The sequence below is a fragment of the Telopea speciosissima genome, chromosome 6 (assembly GCF_018873765.1).
Source record: "Telopea speciosissima isolate NSW1024214 ecotype Mountain lineage chromosome 6, Tspe_v1, whole genome shotgun sequence".
NCBI classification, from domain to species: domain Eukaryota; kingdom Viridiplantae; phylum Streptophyta; class Magnoliopsida; order Proteales; family Proteaceae; genus Telopea; species Telopea speciosissima.
The window spans coordinates 46,435,996-46,453,774 of NC_057921.1; the positions used below are offsets into that span (position 1 = coordinate 46,435,996).

The 17,779-nt window shown below is 38.5% G+C and overlaps 2 protein-coding genes across 2 annotated transcripts in view; both read left to right on the plus strand.

Moving 5' to 3' along the window:
• The first annotated feature begins 9,970 nt into the window (after window positions 1-9,970).
• LOC122665110 (cytochrome P450 81Q32-like) lies at window positions 9,971-14,174 on the plus strand. The gene is made up of 2 exons (XM_043861178.1): window positions 9,971-10,910; window positions 13,539-14,174. The coding sequence occupies exons 1-2, from the start codon at window positions 9,996-9,998 to the stop codon at window positions 14,160-14,162; spliced, it is 1,539 nt and encodes a 512-aa protein (XP_043717113.1). The 5' UTR covers window positions 9,971-9,995; the 3' UTR covers window positions 14,163-14,174.
• Window positions 14,175-16,488: 2,314 nt separating this feature from the next.
• The window catches only part of LOC122665840 (geranylgeranyl transferase type-1 subunit beta-like), a 22,611-nt gene continuing 21,320 nt past the window's right edge, over window positions 16,489-17,779 (plus strand). Inside the window, exon 1 of the mRNA XM_043861973.1 lies at window positions 16,489-16,750. Coding sequence (XP_043717908.1) covers window positions 16,521-16,750 — 230 coding nt within the window. The 5' untranslated portion in view covers window positions 16,489-16,520. The remainder of the gene's footprint in view (window positions 16,751-17,779) is intronic.

The following is a 17,779-nucleotide window of genomic DNA, read 5'->3' on the forward strand; positions in this document are numbered from 1 at the left end:
TCTATATTAAAACCCATGTGTGCGCTCTCATCGGCCCTGTACTAATGCAGAGTTACATGACTAGACAATGATCTCTTGGCCCTAATTTTTATTACGTCTCATTAGAAGTTCAACAACCAGCAAGTTCGGGCATTTTCATTAATTCAAAGAAGACTTTCTAGGTGAAGTGCGTCACACTGCGATAAGTTGTAATGGTCAAACGCTTGGTATTGAAACCTTTGACCATGCTTAAGATCCGGAATTATTGTGGGATGGGTATTATTAGGATAACCTACAGTACAACTGAGCCTGATTAGGATTGATCTAGCCATAGCTTCTTTGCTTGTCGGCACTTGGAATGTACTCTTGAATCTGAAGAGGGCATTTAAAACTTGCCACTCATTTGAAGCAATAAAGGTATATAAAAGAATTCATATATTTTGGAAACCATAAATAAAAATTATATATTTTTTGAAATATAATATTAAGAAAAATATTTTCTAATTTAATTTTTTTTGGATGTTGTTAAGAAGAAATAAGAGATAGGTTTCTCACAACACCACAACGGAGTGGGGACTCCCATGCTATATCATTGGCAACGCGAGAAATGGTATCATCCACATGGGACCTACATGATCAAGTTACAAAACGAAAAAAAAAACACAAACTCACATAAGAGACCAATAATACATTGGCATTGTGGGGAATCTTTTCTCAAGTGATATTTGGATCTTTATCCTCTCAAGTACTATGCACTGCCATCCTACTTGTGCATCCGAAGGGCAAGAGATTGTTGCCTGGTCATGTGGCCTCTACACCAATGCGAGGCCAATGAGAACGCACACATGAAAATCAACATGGATAGAATTATTTATTTCACGAAGGTAGGACGGTAATTTTACATGCTCATGTGTCTAGGCATAGGGGGCAAACGACCAGGCATTGTTCTTTTTCGTATAAATTTTATTTCATCAAAGGCAGTTTCCATTGGACCAAGTTAGAATAAAAATCCAGCATCTTGATATTTTGTATCTTTTGGGATTTATGCCATGGCCGAACCAAACCAAACCAAGAATAGAAATATATTTTCAAAACCAAAACCGAATTGATTCGGGTCGATTTGGTTTCAGTTTTTATTTGATTTTGTATTCAGCTTCTTAGTGAGTTTTAATTTGGTTCCATATTCAGTTTGGATCCTATTTTAGATGTTTGGGCCAATTTTTTACATCTTCACCAATAAAAAACCCTTATTTGTTAGGATCATAGGCCACCAAACTTTTCCCAAATACTAAAATGGAAACTAATTTATCATCCACATTTGATTAAAAAACTAAAATAGAATATAATCTTATACTGTCCCTTATTTGGTTTGAAAATAGGTAATTCGGTTTGGTTTAACGGTTTTCGACATAAAATAAAAATCAAATTGAACCTAAAAAAGATTTTAGCTTTGGAAACCAAAACCAAACCGATTTACTTCAATTTGATTTTAAACAGTTGGTTTTTGGTTTCGACTCTAAATTGACACTCTTAGATGCTAAGGAGGATGTTGTAATTATGGACAAAGATATTTTAGTTCTTTTTTCGATTATAAAAAAAAATATTAGAAGCAAAATTGAATTAAACGTGATGATATAGATTGGCCAACTCCTTGGCTATACGAAAGTCAGACTTCAGATTAGTTTAGATCCATATGATTTCCCACACCCATCTTATTGTTCAAATTTCAACTTTGAACATGAGAATAAAGTTTATTTAAATTACAAGAAAGACTTTTAATTTTTTTTTTTTTTGTGGAAACTAATAAATGTTCTTTTAATTTTGTCATTTTGGGCTCACTTTCGAGAACTAAGACACTTGAACCACTTGATTGGGGTTGAACCATGAATAGTGAAATGGGTGTGGATTTCAATGGAAAATTATCTCTTGCAATTCTCTGTCCGGTCCATTTCGCCAAGTCCCTCTAATAGGGGGGTGGTGGACCTCACTTGGGCAGTGTGTTCGCGCAGGGGATAGGGTGGTCATTTCCGCCCCCTATGAGAGGAATTGCAGGAAATGGATGGGCAAAGAATTGTAGGGGGATAAAGATCCGGGTTTCAATTCCCCCTATATCCACCATTGTTTGAAACATGACATTTAACATCAGAAATATATTATTAAGGACTTCAATTTGTCACGATAAATGATATAAAGTATCACTGTTTACTATTCTTTTTTACCTTTTGACTTGAATAAAATCTATTCATATGATAGTGAAAATAAAATGGAAAAAAAATGGTTGCTTAGTCTAGTGGAGCCTACTCATGAAATTGCGGCCTTATCCCCTATAAAATCAAAACCCCATCCGCGTGACCAGGCAACAATCTCTTGCCCAAATAGAATTTATCCAAGATATTGCTTCACAACACTTGCTCCTTTGTCTCTTTCTTCCTTGTGAAAATCTTACTCAATCTCTTGAAATACATGAAAAGCTGAAACTTGGAACCCCCGGCCCTCTATGAATCTTGACGCGGAAATTCATCACCACCAGCAAGGTGTAATGGAATTGCACACTGGAGAGATTGAGAAAAAGATGAGGAAGAAGATTGCGATGTCCTTAATGTTTAAAGGGGTTTTCTTATTGACACCTACTAAGAATACATTTTTTTTTTCCAATGAAGATAAATCCGATCATTTCACTTGTGTATTCGAAAAATATGCAAGACAACAACAAATTTTGATAATGATATAATAATAAATCACTTTCAAATTATTTTATAAAGTCCTATTTTATCTAAGTTTTGGATAATTCTGCGTACCTCCCTGAGGTTTAACGAAAGTATAATTTTACCCCCAGTTTGGGGAAGATGAGTTGCAGGGTTTTTTTTTTATTTTTTTATTTTTAATAAGGGTAATTTTGTCATTTCACCCCATGTTTTTAATACTGTTAGTCATAAACTGACGGAATAGGTGTATTTGTTAACATTTGTAAACCTCAAGGGGTACACAGAATTATCCAAAACTGGGGGGGGGGTAAAATTATACTTTCGTTAAACATCAAGGGTGGTATATGTAAATTACCCAAAACTTTAAGGAATAAGAGAAGAACAATTCAAAGATGTCAATTTCACACCTGTAGAGGTGTCATTTAGACAGTTTCTTTTTTTAAGTAACATTTTTTAGCCTTATTGATGAATCTCAAATCCCCCGAGGACTTCACATACCTGAAAGAGGCATTCAAGAAGATAAAAATGTTATCAACGAATAATAGGTACGGAGGGTTTATAGAAGCGATTTTCCAAAAAATCCGCCTGTAGTGCGTGCTGCTACTCCGGTGTAATCCGTGTGTCTTCTCCCTTCTCTCTACTACCTCCATGGACGATAACCCTACCTCCCAACACCCCTCTTCATCATTGAAACCAAATGTGCAACACAGAAAATTGAGAGAATTTGTAGGCAACTCAATATGGCATCTTGCTTTGCAGTCGATTCCAATGGTGCTTTAGGGGGTATCGCCCTCATCTGGCAGCTCCACCTTACAGTGGGCATCTTACATTCAAATAGGCACTTCATTGACTCTCATGTGACTCTCGGGAATGGAGTTTCTTTCTTTTGCACCTCAGTCTATGGAGATCCGATAATGGAGCACCGCCAGCAGGTTTGGGATGCAATCTCTTCCCTTGGCAGCACAAGGCAATGTAATTGGTTATGCCATGATGACTTCAACTCCTACTTGACATGGCAAGAAAAGAGTGGAGGTAATAGACCAACCCGCGGGGACCTTGCCCCTTTCCGAGATATGGTGGACGGTTGCAATTTCGTGGATCTCCCTACTCATGGGCCTATATTCACCTGGAATAACAAGCGCAAAGGGGCCTCAAATATTAGAATCAAATTGGACAGGGCCTTCTCTAACCAAGATTGGCTCACGGCTTTCCCTGATGCCATGGTTAAGGTCCTAGGGGCTCACAATTTCAACCACTGTCCTCTGGTGATTGATTCTGAAGATGGGAAATTCAAGGGTCGCAAGCCATTTCGCTTTGAATCCATGTGGTTTCGCCACCCCACATGCAAGGATACAGCTGCGACTGCCTAGTCCCCTCCAAAAACCCATGGCAGCACTCCAATCCTCTATCAGAAAGTGCACAATTGCAAACCAATCTTCTCTCGATGGAACAAAGAAGTGTTCGGGTGTGTTCAAACAAAGATCAATGACCTCCAATGCCAACTAGTTGAGGTTCAGAGTAGACCAGCGACTGAGACAAATCAAAGGTGGGAAGCTGAAATTGCATCGTAACTTAATGAAGAACTTGAAAGGGAGAATGAAATGTGGAAACAAAAGTCACGGATCTCTTGGCTACAACGAGATAGGAATACCCACTTTTTCCACATGACTACGGTGCAAAGGAGAGGGCGAAACCAAATCCTCAGATTGAAGAAGGACAATGGCCAATGGTCGAAAACGGAGGAGGAGGTCTATGCTATGATGAACGATTACTATACAGGAATTTTTAGCTCTGAGGGCATTGACCATGATGCTCTGCATCGTGTCCTTGAAGCCATCCAACCCCAGGTAACTGAGGAGATGAATAATAATCTTTGTGAAATCCCATCTCTAGAAGAGACCCATGCTGCTCTAAATGCAATGGCCCCCCTCAAGGCACCTGGACCTGATGGTCTTCCCCCGGGCCTTTTTCCAGAAACTTTGGGATATCACCCATGCAGATGTCTACTCTTTTGTATGCAATTTTTTCACTAGTGGCAACCTACCCCCTTCTTGTATTGAAACTTACCTCTATTTGGTCCCTAAATGTTCTAACCCCGAATTTGCAGAACAATATAGGCCTATCAGCTTGTGTGCAGTTGTTGTTAAGATCATCACCAAAATCATGGCCAATAGGTTGAAGAATGTCTTGGATATCCTCATCTCTCCGATGTAGGTTGCTTTCGTTCCTGAGAGATCCTTCTCTGACAATATTTTCATCGCCCATGAGCTCTTCAACTACATTAACCACAAAAAGAAAGGGAAACAGAAATTCCTGGCTCTGAAGCTGGACATGCGCAAGGCGTATGATAGGATTGAGTGGGAGTTCTTGGATCAAATTCTTTGGCTATTTGGATTCTCGTCTCATTGGATATCCATGGTGATGTCCGCTCTCCAGCCAGTAACCTACAAACTTATCATTAATGGCGGTGTGCGAGGAAGGATAACTCCTACACGGGGAATTAGACAAGGGGACTCCCTATCCCCTAGTCTCTTTATCCTCTGCTCTCAGGCTCTAAGCAGCATCATTAATCAGTTTGAGGAGGCCAAGCTAATCCGTGGCATTCGAGTCCACAATAGATCAACCCCGATTACCCACCTCCTCTTCGTAGATGATTGCCTACTTTTCTTGGAGATGAAGCTCGAGGAGACATGTTAGCTTAAGGAATGCCTAGATCTTTATTGTAGGGTGAGTGGGCAGGCCATAAATCTGAAGAAATCATCGCTGTCTTTCAACCCCAATGTCCCTCTCAGATTCCGGAGATGGTTTGCCAAGGTACTAAAAGTCCCATACACTGCTGCCCCTTCCAAGTACCTAGGCTTACCGACAACCTTTGGTGTCTCTAAGGCTGAATTATTTTATGAACTTACAAACAGAGCGGGACAGAAATTCAGTGGTTGGAAACAACGCCTCTTGTCCCAGGCTGGGAAGGAGGTAATGCTCAAATCAGTGGCGTTTTCTCTCTCAAATTATGCAGGTTCCCATTTTAAACTCCCTGTATCTCACCATAACCACTTGAGGAAAGCAACAACAAATTTCTACGGGGTGATGGATCGGACAAGCAAAAGATTCACTGGATCTCATGGCCCAGGTTGTGCCAATCTAAGGAGAAGGGAGGCCTTGGTTTTCACAACCCAAGGCTTCACAACAAAGCCTTGCTTGCAAAGGTGGCCTTTAAATTATGGAGCGAACCGGGAACACCTTGGGCGTATTTCATGAAGTCTATCTACTTCCATAAATAAAGCTTCCTAGAAGCAAACATGGGTGCGAATCCGTCCTGGGCTTGGCACAACATCATGGAGGGACGTGAAGTTGCAAGGCTTGATCTGGCATATAGGGAAAGGTGATGAGGTCAATTTCTGGTGTGATCAATGGGTACCATCTCTGCCTGGCTTTAAGCTACAATTTCCCCCCTTGGAGGTCTGCCCACTGGTTTTAGTTTCTGACTTCATTGACCAACAGAACAGGTACTGGAACAGGAGGCTTCTTGATCAATATGTCCACCCTTCGGACCTGGAGGCAACGGTTCAAATCCAATTAAGCCTCTTCCCCTCTCAGGACACCCAAGTTTGGGGTGCAGCGAGGAACGGTCGCTTCATAGTGAAAAGCACCTACCACCTTCTCTGTACCCACTGGCTGAGAGAGGAAAGGGAGAGACCTTCTACATCTTCAAATCGTGGTTGGATGGGGATCCCAAGTTTGGTTTGGAAATACATCTGGAATTGCTGCACCCTCCCAAAAGTTAAGAATTTTCTTTGGAGATGCTGTGCCAACGGCCTGGCCATGGGATCTGCACTTGCTCACTGACAAATACCCATGGATCCAACATGCCAACGGTGTGGAAATCAAGCTGAGACCATCGAGCACCTCCTGCTAAATTGTGACTTCTCAAGGGCGGTGTGGTTCAGCTCAAGTCTTTCCTTCACTATTCCACTAACTGAAGGTGCCGAGATCAGTAAATGGATCACTAGCTGGGCTTCTTTCTCCACCTTAGGGAAGAAAAAAGCCAAAGAACTATCCTCTTTATGCTCTTTTATCGGGTGGTTCTTGTGGGTGGCTCGAAATGAACTCATCTTTGGCAGGAAAAGGTGGACGCTAGCCGAGGTCATTGAGGCAGCACAACGTGCTTGCAAGGAGTTCCTTAATGCAGCAAATCCATCGCAACTTGACCCTACTACTGCCTCACACCCCTCCCCTGAAGCCCACTGGTTCCCTCCCCCGCCAAACTTCATCAAAATAAACTGTGACGCGTCCCTAAACCCCTCAACTGGCCGCAACGACCTGGGTTTTGTCCTCCTTGATAACATGGCAAACACGGTGTATGTTGCGTCTGACCCTTGAGCTTCACTTCAGTGCTTGTGGGAGAGTCCTTAGCAGTCAGAGAAGGTCTCTTGGCGGCCTTAGCAGAAGATATAAGAGATATTATAGTGGAAAGCGACAACCAGGAGGTGATCTCATGTCTGCAAAATAACCTCAAATTATCCCCCTTGACCATTCGGCCAATCGTTGAGGATATTGTGCATTTGGCTTCTTGCTTCAACATGTGCCATTTCCATTATATTCCTAAGGCTGTAAACCTGTTAGCAGATACCCTAGCCAAGAGGGCTCAGTCTATTCCGGGTAGGACTGTCTGGCCCAACTCCGACCCCTGTTTCTCTGTCACTCCGGTTATGAGAGACAGTTTTGTAACCCGGCTTTCTTCTCTATAAAATTATCTCTTTCTACCAAAAAAAAAAATTGAATCTCAAATCATCAAGCGTGTTATGACATGTCAGAGAGATGCGCCCAACCCATACCTATCAAATTATCAGCTGATCAAATCGTGTAGGTGATCAACCTAAACCCAACCCATTTACAATCAGGTGGGTTTGTGGCTAGCCCAGCCCATTCAAAAGTTAATGGGCTAGCCCATTTACAATTAGGTGGGTTTGGGGCTGGCCCATTCAAAAGTTAATGGATCATTCTAATTTTTTTCTCCTTATTAATGGGATGTATAACAGAGTGGGCAGCGCTTCTGATAAAAATTTAAGAGAAATCACATTAATTAATTGGGTGGGTTCAGGCAGGCCAAGAGGTTCAATATGGCTAGCCAGTCTTGGCCTCTTGGGTGCATGGAACCTAATTCCCCACCTCCACCCTAACCCCCCCCCCCAACAAAGAAAAAAAGAAAGATTTTTTTTTTTTAAAGAGTAAGAATAGGTACGGGAGGGAAAGCATGAGAGCATATATAAAAATTAAATATAATCCAAAGTTGAGACTACAAAACTTAATACAAGTCATTAGAGAAGATATAGCTAACAAAATGTTAAACAAATCTAAGGGCCAACCAATATGAGTGTCTTGCATTAACCATTTGGATATTTAGGGACTATTTTACCTACACCTCTACTTCTTTGTATCCTTTTGCCATGACCTACTATAATATCTGCAAGATCCATCTGGCCTTCAGTGCCAACATTTGCTTTATAATACCAGAACTCAAAGCAACATAGTAAAAAATGGAATTATAGAGTAATACAAAAGCCCATCCACTACGAGAAGTACCCTCCTCAAAGAGCCATCACATATAAGAATTAGTTGATCCCCAATCACCAAGGCTCAATATTCAGCAAGGGAAATCAATAACAAGCAATCTGAAGAATTAGATAAGGTAGGAGTAGAAAAAAGCGATAGACCATAAGGTGACGGTTGAGTATCTTGAAAAACACATCTGTTACATTGTAACTAAATAACATGCATAGTAATAGTAGAGATAGATGACAGACAATGCAAATCAGAGGTAGATTAGTGATTCAAATAAAGCACAAATTGACGGCAAGGTTCAAGAACTCGATTTCGTCCATTCAAAAAACCGAGTTGGGCCAAAATCTCAGCGAGTTGATGTTTTTATTTATTTATTTATTTTTAACTCAAAGGCTGGTTTCAATGGGTTTTAAACCTAGTTTGGACCTGAAACTTGGTATTCAATCTATTTTAGACCATTTAAACACAATGACACATATCAGATATTGCAAAAACAAAGTCCAAATAGGGTTGACTTAGTGGAAAACTTGGACAAACACTTATTTATGTTAGAAACCAGGACAACCATTTATTTATGCCTAATATCATTTAAGTAAATGTTTTTATAACATTTACTTAAGATATTATTCGTAAATAAGTAAATACCCCTTATTTGAATCCAATAAAAATAGTTTTAAAAAAATCAAATTCCAAAAGGATAAAAAGTCAACCCCTAGGTCAAGAACAAAAACTGGATTTTAGACAGTAGGTGCAATTTTTTACTTCTAAATGCTGAGGTTTTTCTTAAATCTATAAATTCCATAAATCATAATATGTTAAAAACCAAAAGTGCGATAAAATATTCATTTATTTTAGTGTCTAAAAAAATATTTTCATTCAAAACGATTTTGATAGCACTCGTGCATACCAAATTAGGTTGACTGAAACTTTACTCCTTCAAAATAAATCAGATTTAAGCAATCTTGGTATGAGATCTCGCAAGCTTGAGTCTTCAATGCTGCTGCAACTCCACCATTGACCTCAGACTCCGGTGTAGTGAATATTGGTTGCTAACAGAGTGGCTTAGCTATTGGTGCCGTTGCTGTGATTCCTCATGACTATTCCCTTCAACCAACATTTGCATTAATGATTGTAACTCCATTCAAACGGTTACATATTTAAGTTATAACCTTGGGACAACATATCCTACATAAAATGGTAACATAAGTTAAGGTAGTAATCACTAGAGGTGTAAATGAATAGCCAAAATCCGTTTCCGTATCTGTTTAGCACTATCCGAATTCGTTCGAAAGCTAAACGGATGCGGATACGAATAGGCTATAGCTATCCAAAATGCTAGATTTACATGTAAACAGATAAAATGTTCTATCCGTATCTGTATTTGTTATCCAAAAGCTAATCGGATGCAGATGCAAATATAGCACTATTCGAGCCGAATCCGATCCATTTACATCCCTAGTAATCACCAAAAGCATAGTCCGTTTTTTTAATTGCCCACCACGTGGTCATGGTGGGCTTGGATTGGACCATAACCAGACCCGGTTTGCAGGAAAATTTTATCCTACTTTTGGCACGAATGACGCAATTGTGACAGATTTCCCATTCACTAAAATAGAATATTCTATGGAAAAACCAAAAAAACAAAAAAGGAAAGGATTGCATTAGTCACTGATATGATCCAATATATACTTATTTCCTTGATTTCTAATCTCATGAACACTCATTCTTAGATTTTACTTCTAAACTTCCATGGAGAGTCAACATTTCTACTACTCCCTACTCTTGCTAGCTATCTTTCTCCTCTCCAAACATTTCCTCTATAGGACCAAAAATCTTCCACCTAGTGGTCCTCTAAGCTTACCCATCATCGGCCATCTCTACCTCTTCAAACAACCACTGCATCAAACCCTAGCAAACATTTCTGTCCAATTCGGCTCCGTCTTACTACTCCGATTTGGTTCTCGCCGTATCCTCCTTGTCTCCTCGCCGGCGGTGGCAGAAGAATGCCTTTCAACCAATGACATTATCTTTGCCAACCGACCTCGTCTCCTCGCCGGAAAACACCTTGGTTACAATTACACCAGCCTAGTTTGGGCTCCTTATGGCCCTCACTGGCGCAACCTTAGACGCATGGTTAGTCTTCAAATCTTCTCTTCAAATCGTCTCCAAATGTTCTCTAGCATTCGAGCCAATGAACTAAAATTCCTAATAAGAAAGCTTATAGGAGATTCATGTGAAAGAGTTGAATTGAAATCGAAATTTTTCGAGTTAACCCTTAATGTTATGATGATGATGATAGCTGGAAAAAGGTATTATGGAAGTAATGAAGAGGAAATAGAGGAAGCAAGGCAGTTTAGAGAGATTGTTAAAGAAACTTTTGCTTTGGCTGGTGCTTCTAATATTGGAGATTTTTTACCAGTTTTGAGATGGATTGGATTTAAGGGATTAGAGAAGAGATTGATGAGATTACAGCAAAAGAGAGATGGGTTTATGCAAGGATTGATTAAACAGCAAAGGATGGAAAGAATGAGTTCTTCTTCTTCTTCTTCTTCTTCTTCAGATGGCTTTGGACAGAGAAAGAAGAGTTTAATAGATGTTTTGCTATCACTGCAAGAAACTGAACCAGAGTATTATACTGATGAGATCATCATAGGCATCATATTGGTAAGATCTTAATTTCTTTTTCTTTATTCTATTAATTATGGGTCTTTGTGATTGTGTTACAAGGAACCCCACATAGCTAGCTTTCTGGTTACATTTCAACTTAAGATAAGCAACAAAAGTGATTAAAAGTGAGTCCAAAGTTAATTAAAAAAAAGATGTTATTTTATTGGTGAAATAAATGGAGTTAATTTTTTAAATTGACTATCATTTGGATTCATTTTTTAAGTTTTTGAGCCTTTTCTCCTACTTGTTTTGAGGGTGAAACTGAACCAAACACATTCTTATTGTCCTCACATTTGGACCCACTTATATGTCACTTGGCAAGTGGAAATAGATAATAACAATTTTTTATCAACCATGATGGGCTTGGTGCTATTTAGGATTAGCTAAGTTAGATTAAAAAATAAATAAATAAAGGGAAAAATAAAGGGAAAATTACGTGTACACCCTCTTGTACTTTGTCTAAAGTAATAATAAATCCGATAGGTTTCAAAAAACCACCATGTACACCTTAAAAATTAAAAACACAAAAGTAAAAATCCGTTAAGAAGTACATGTTAAGTGATGATGTGGGTTTTACTTTGGATATGAAATAACTATTTTACCCTTTCACCCTATTCTTAACAAACTAATCATCTTCCCTAAATTCACCAGTCTTGTCTCCAGCGAAAAGACGAACCAGCCCTGTTCCTCTGTTCTGATGCATTTTCTAAGTTGGATTTAATGGGCCCCAACTTCTTAATATTACCCATCTTCTTTTAGAAAAAAGAAACCATAGATTCTCAATACCACACAATTTGTGTGAACTCCCAGTGAAATGATTTTTCTTGAAATTTAAAGATCACACATGATACAGTCTCTTGCTTCTATGAGGTTTAAGGAAGTTGTCTGCCACTTAGGTTCCATTCTAGTTGAAATGATTTTTTTTTTTAAACTTCGTATTAAAATATCAAACTGCTCAACCCAAAAGGGAAAAAAGAAAAATGAAAAATCAAAGTGGATTTTTGGTTGTGAATTTCAATTGGTGGGATGGTTTTGTGGGATGGTTTGTTAAGGGACTTTTGTTTTGAGGAACTATTTGCTGTAGTTCTCTCTGGTTGCTACTTTGGAAACTTTTTTAATGCATTATTTACTGCTAAAAATATATATCTAATTGATGTGGGACTCTTTATCAAAAAAATTAATTGATGCGGGACTTACAATTGAGGGACCCATCATTTTTTCCCATTCTAGTGAACTTATAATTAGGGGCATTTCACAACTTGATAGAGATCAAGGGCTTAAAAAACACCAATGCAACAAAGGAGTATCAAGGGCTATATCAATAGGGTGATTTGTATATAGAAAATGAGAAAAAGATCTCTACTTGGTGGTGTTTTCTACGTAATCTCACAGGGCACCGTGAAATGATGCTTCTACCCCCTAGGTAGATACCCAAGTGTGCTCACCCATTGACCTAGACGCCTGTGTAGAGATCATGTGACCAAGTAGAGATCTCTTACCCTTTAAAAATTTGCACAAAAGCATAAAAATGCATCAAAAGATTGATAGAGTAGATGTCATCTATTCATACTAGTGACTTGAGAACAAATATTGTTCTATATACAACCATTAGAATAAAAGTAGAAAAATATAGAAAATAAGATAACTCTTGGGCACTACCCATGAAGTAGGTCCAACTAAAATCTTCCAAAGATCTATTACTAATTATTATACCTGTCCATTCTAAGTTAGCTGTTAGTATATCTTCTAGTGAATACTAATTCTTCATGGTGTGGTGTTAATCTTGAAACTTAATTTGTGTCATTTTCCATTTCATGACTTTGTTAAAGCAATATGGTTTGGTTGTGTTGGGCCTCCAAATCTAACCTTTGGGATGCTTTTTCAAAGATTTTGATTTTGATGATGCAAGCAAATCTTTATAAAACTCTTCACAATAAATATTTTATGGGATATTACACTAGGGAACCTATGAGCCATATCTCCTCTTTGAGTAACTGATCTTTTGGCCGAAAATCTCAAAATCTAACATACTAAATTACTAACTTTCACTTTCCATCACCTACAAGTTGAAAATAAGAGTATATCCTTATTGATAAGATTGAGAAAATCTAGCCTCAACCCCTTGAGCAATGCCCACGTTAACTCGTAAATATTTGTAGTCAAATGATTAGTCTATGTCCAATCTTTTGTAATCTTAATGACCTTTTTTTTTTTATTTTTATAGCGCGACCCAATGGATCAAATCTACTTGAAGGAGTATTACCTTGTTTTATTGTCTTGTTGTGTAAGCAAGAGAGAAAAGTGAGATTTGGACATTTTCGTGTTAGGGTTTTCTAGATAGAGTTCTTGATGTGACTTTTGGTGTTCTTAAGAGATCTCCACTATAATTTCTCTTTCAATTCATAATGAATCATTTTCAGCTTTGCCCGTGGATGTAGTATACCGAATTGGTGTGTGGACCACGTTAATTCTCTGTGTCATCCTTGCTTGACTTTGTTTTGTTTCTTCGTGTTTCTTCTATGTTTCATATACAAGATTTTTAAGCCAAAAGCATAACAAACTATAATCTATTAAAGAGAGATCAGAAATTTCTAACATGATTTGTGATTGCATCTGTTCATGAAGGTATTGCTAGCAGCTGGAACTAGTACTACAGCAGAAACCATGGAATGGGCAATGTCACTTCTACTAAACCATCCAGAAGTCCTCAAGAAGGCGCAAACGGAGATCGATATCCACGTGGGACAAAATCGACTACTTGATGAATCCGATTTGGCTAATCTTCCATACCTCCATTGCATCATCAATGAAACACTTAGAATGTACCCAGCAGGCCCTCTATTAGAACCTCATGAATCCTCAAAAGAGTGTACTGTAGGAGGTTTTACAATCCCACGTGGCACGATGCTATTGGTGAATGCATGGGCCATACAAAATGACCCCAAGATATGGGTGGAACCTACAAAGTTCAAACCAGAAAGGATGGAAGGAATTGAAGGGCAAAGGGATGGGTTCAAGCTTATGCCTTTTGGTTCAGGTAGGAGGGGTTGCCCTGGTGAGGGTGTGGCCATGCGTTTGATTGGGTTGGCTTTGGGCTCATTGATTCAATGCTTTGAGTGGGAGAGCGTTGGAGAAGAAATGGTGGACATGGAAGAAGGAACAGTGGGGCTCACCTTGCCCAAAGCTCACCCCTTGGAAGCTAAATGTAAACCACGCCCAGCCATGTTGAACATCCTTTCTCAACTTTGATGACTTTTCACATCTAAAGTCTAGAAGAATCGAGAAACTTTGGATGACTTGGTATTGTTTTTTAGTTATTTAATTTCACCTTTTGCTTTGTGTACCATTGATTCTTCGTATAAGACAAGAAAAAAATTAAAAATCAGGACTTAAAAGTCAAAGTAATCAGTTGCTTAATTTTGATTTGGGAAAATGTTCTCTGTGGTTGTGGGTGTGGGTGTGGGAGTGGGAGTGGGGAGAATACATGCCCACATAGTGGGGGATAAAATAACCACCTCACCCCTCATGAAAAGTGAAATTTCCACTCTCGAGATGTCAACATATAAGGTAAATAATATCATTGATAATCCAATTTCTCTTCATCAGATCATGTTGGTTGTGGGTGTTAGCTCTTTTTTTTTATTTATTTCATTAAGTAATTTGGACTGTTGATATAAGAATCCAAATCAATGGGTTATGAGTCCCACCTAATATAACAATATCAAATGATTAATGATTTACAGTTTGATTTGTTATTTACTATTCATTTAATCTGATTTTAAAAAACATGTAAAACATATTTATATTGGGAAAAAGATCCCTGCTTGGTGGTGTCCCCTATGTCCTCTCATAGGGCATTGGAAAAAAATGCCTCTGCCCCCTAGGTGTATACTTAGATGCGTTCTCCCATTGGCCCAGATGTTGATGTAGGGACCGTGCAATCAAGTAGTGATCTCGTGCTCATTTGTATTTTTGGAGGACCAGTTTAAATGCTTAACCGGGTGGGAACAACCCCCAATCCCTTTCAAACCCTTACACTTACCTGAACCTGTTTCTTGTGTCAGACCAGCCCAAATTTGAGTCAATTTATTTTTAGACCCTAAATGCTAGGTGGCGACTCTTTTCGAGAAAAAGGAAAATTTCCCTCGTCAGAGGAGGTCATTTTTCTCACAGAAATACTAATTTTGGTCATTCTGCAAGAAATGCAATCTTATTGCATAAAAACATAATTAAAACATAGAGGATGGACTGATTTTTTTTTTTTTTTTGGGGGGGGGGGGGGGGAAGGTAAAAAGATGGACTGAATTTCAAGTCTACCAAAATGGCTCTCCAATAGAAGTGTCATAGGTGAAAGAACACTCCAACATGAGCCACTATTGGGGCATCAGATTTTTTATAAACCCCAATTTTTATAACTTTTATGTTTTCACTTTATTTTTAATAGAAAAGTAATAAAAGATAGGAAGAAATAACGTTACCCAGTTGTGCCTGACATGCCGCCTCTGCACCTTGACACAGGGGCATGCAAAATGACCGCCACACCCCTGGTCATTTCCAGGAACATAATGTAATATACTAACATCCTTCCTTTTATTTCCTTCCGATGATCATATGTATAGGGGAATCTCTTCACTATGGGTGAAGGAAATTGTCTAACCTCAAGGGGTAGTTCAGTTGACAAGGAATCATGCCTAAGGGAACATAGATCAAGTTTGGGTGGGGCGAGGGTTTACTGTTAAAAAAAACTAAAAAACAGAGGGGAAATTTTACCCTCGGTGGCATGATTTGTAATCTCGAATGGGATCAGTCAAAATCATCCAGATTGGTTCAATATTGGCCTAGACCGATTCCAAATAATGACCAATCCTGCCAGTATTAGTGTATCAGTCAACTCAGTTGGATTGCCCTCGATCATTATGATTCTAAAATGGTTCGTAACCTTGGGATCAGATCGGTCAATTCACTTGGATTGGATCTCATCGTGATTTTTTATTTAATTTTTATTTTCATAAATATTTAATATTTTCTAACCAAATACGAAAACCGATCCAACAAAATCCGATTTTTTGTATTGACATATGCCAATTTTGATCGATTTGTATCAGTATCGGATCGGTATTGGCCCTGACTGATCCTGGTATTACGAACCATGCTCGGTAGTACCATGGTCCAATACTCCAAGTAAGGTTTTAGTAATCAGTTTTGGAATCAGTTTCAACTAATATCGATCCGATACTAATCTGGATCGATACATATCGGTCTGGATTGGTCAAATTATCCCTGTTTTCTTACAAAATTATTAATTTTTTTTACAATTTTACCTTTATCCGTACTGATCGGCCAAGAATCGATATCAATCTCACTGATACCAATACGAATAAGCCGGTCCGGCCGATCCGATACCGATTCCTCAAGCCATGGGTCCGACTGGCTGAGCCGCAGAGGTAGGGATCCTGGAACAACAAGAACAACTGTGTATCATATACGAATCGTATATAAAGTAGTGAGGATCAACAAACAATTTTGAGTCTTTTGACTACCAGGTCTTCAGTCTCTCTCTCGTCATTCCCAAGATCAGTCACTAAACCCTCTCCGTACGGCTCCGCCATGGAAGATTCTGAGTGGAGTCCCTACTGTTATTCATCTTCATTCGATAAGGATATCCATATCCGCTTCTTTCAGATGATGTGTGAAACCCTTCCTTCGGATTATCAGGGACAAGAGATCAATCGTCTCACTCTTGCCTACTTCGCTATCTCTGGCCTCGACATCCTCGGTGCCCTGGATCGGGTACTAAAAATGCTCTTTTTAGTCTCTGTTTATTTTTTGATTCTTAAGTGTTATTGATCTCAATTCTCAACTGATTTCTTCCAAGTATTAATTTTATGTACTGTTTGTGAATTATATTAGAACAATTCTTAATTTTCTTTACTGTATGTAAATTATATTAGAACATAGAAGTGAATTGGACATAAGAGAGCGGGCAATGTGGCGCATTTAAGTGGTCGGTGGTATATGGTCTGTGTTTGTAGTAGTTATGTAGCTCTTCAGGGACGAGTGGGATGGTAATTACAAGTTTATGTTTCAAAGACTTGGTTTGAACACCTTCATAATGCATGGGAAAATACGTGTTCTAGGTATTGTCTTTGTAAAAAGCCTTTTTACACCGCCCTACTGATCATGAAAAGGGCTTGGATCCGATTCTTGTTACTAAAGAAGCTCCATTCTAACTGACGGTGGCATAAGCAGGTAGATTTGATTCCATTCTTACATCATAGGCTTTTAAGAAACTGTCATTTGAAATTGAACCCCAACCCCCAAAAAAAAAAAAAAAAAAAAACAGTTTGCTGTGTCCAAAGAATTATTCTTATCAACTTAACAAATAACAATTGCTCAACCAAACAAAACAAGCCCTCAAATTATCCAATATATAACTTAAACAAGTATCAAACAAAGTACCGTTATCATCTCGCCAACTCAAAATCCTAACTTAGTTCCTTGGTAAAGAGAGTAAAATTTCAATTCTTTATTGTCTTGTATTTCTTCCATGTAATTCACTACATCATTTTGTTTCATATGACAATTTGTGTGGTGATTCTCTTAGGGCATTCCATTTTGATATTTTTTTTATTTAGGTGATTAAAACACATCAGAAACATACTTAATTTATAAACCCTATGATTCAAATTTTGTAAGTTGGCATTATACTTCTAAATTCCACAGGTGAAGAACTGCTAAATGATTTCACTTTGCTACCCTTCAATTAAAACACCCATAAATGTACATGACAACCAGGTTTAGAGTTTCATTGTTTTGACAATGGAACTTCTATCTAGTTCATAGTTGTCAAGGCATCGCATAGGCGC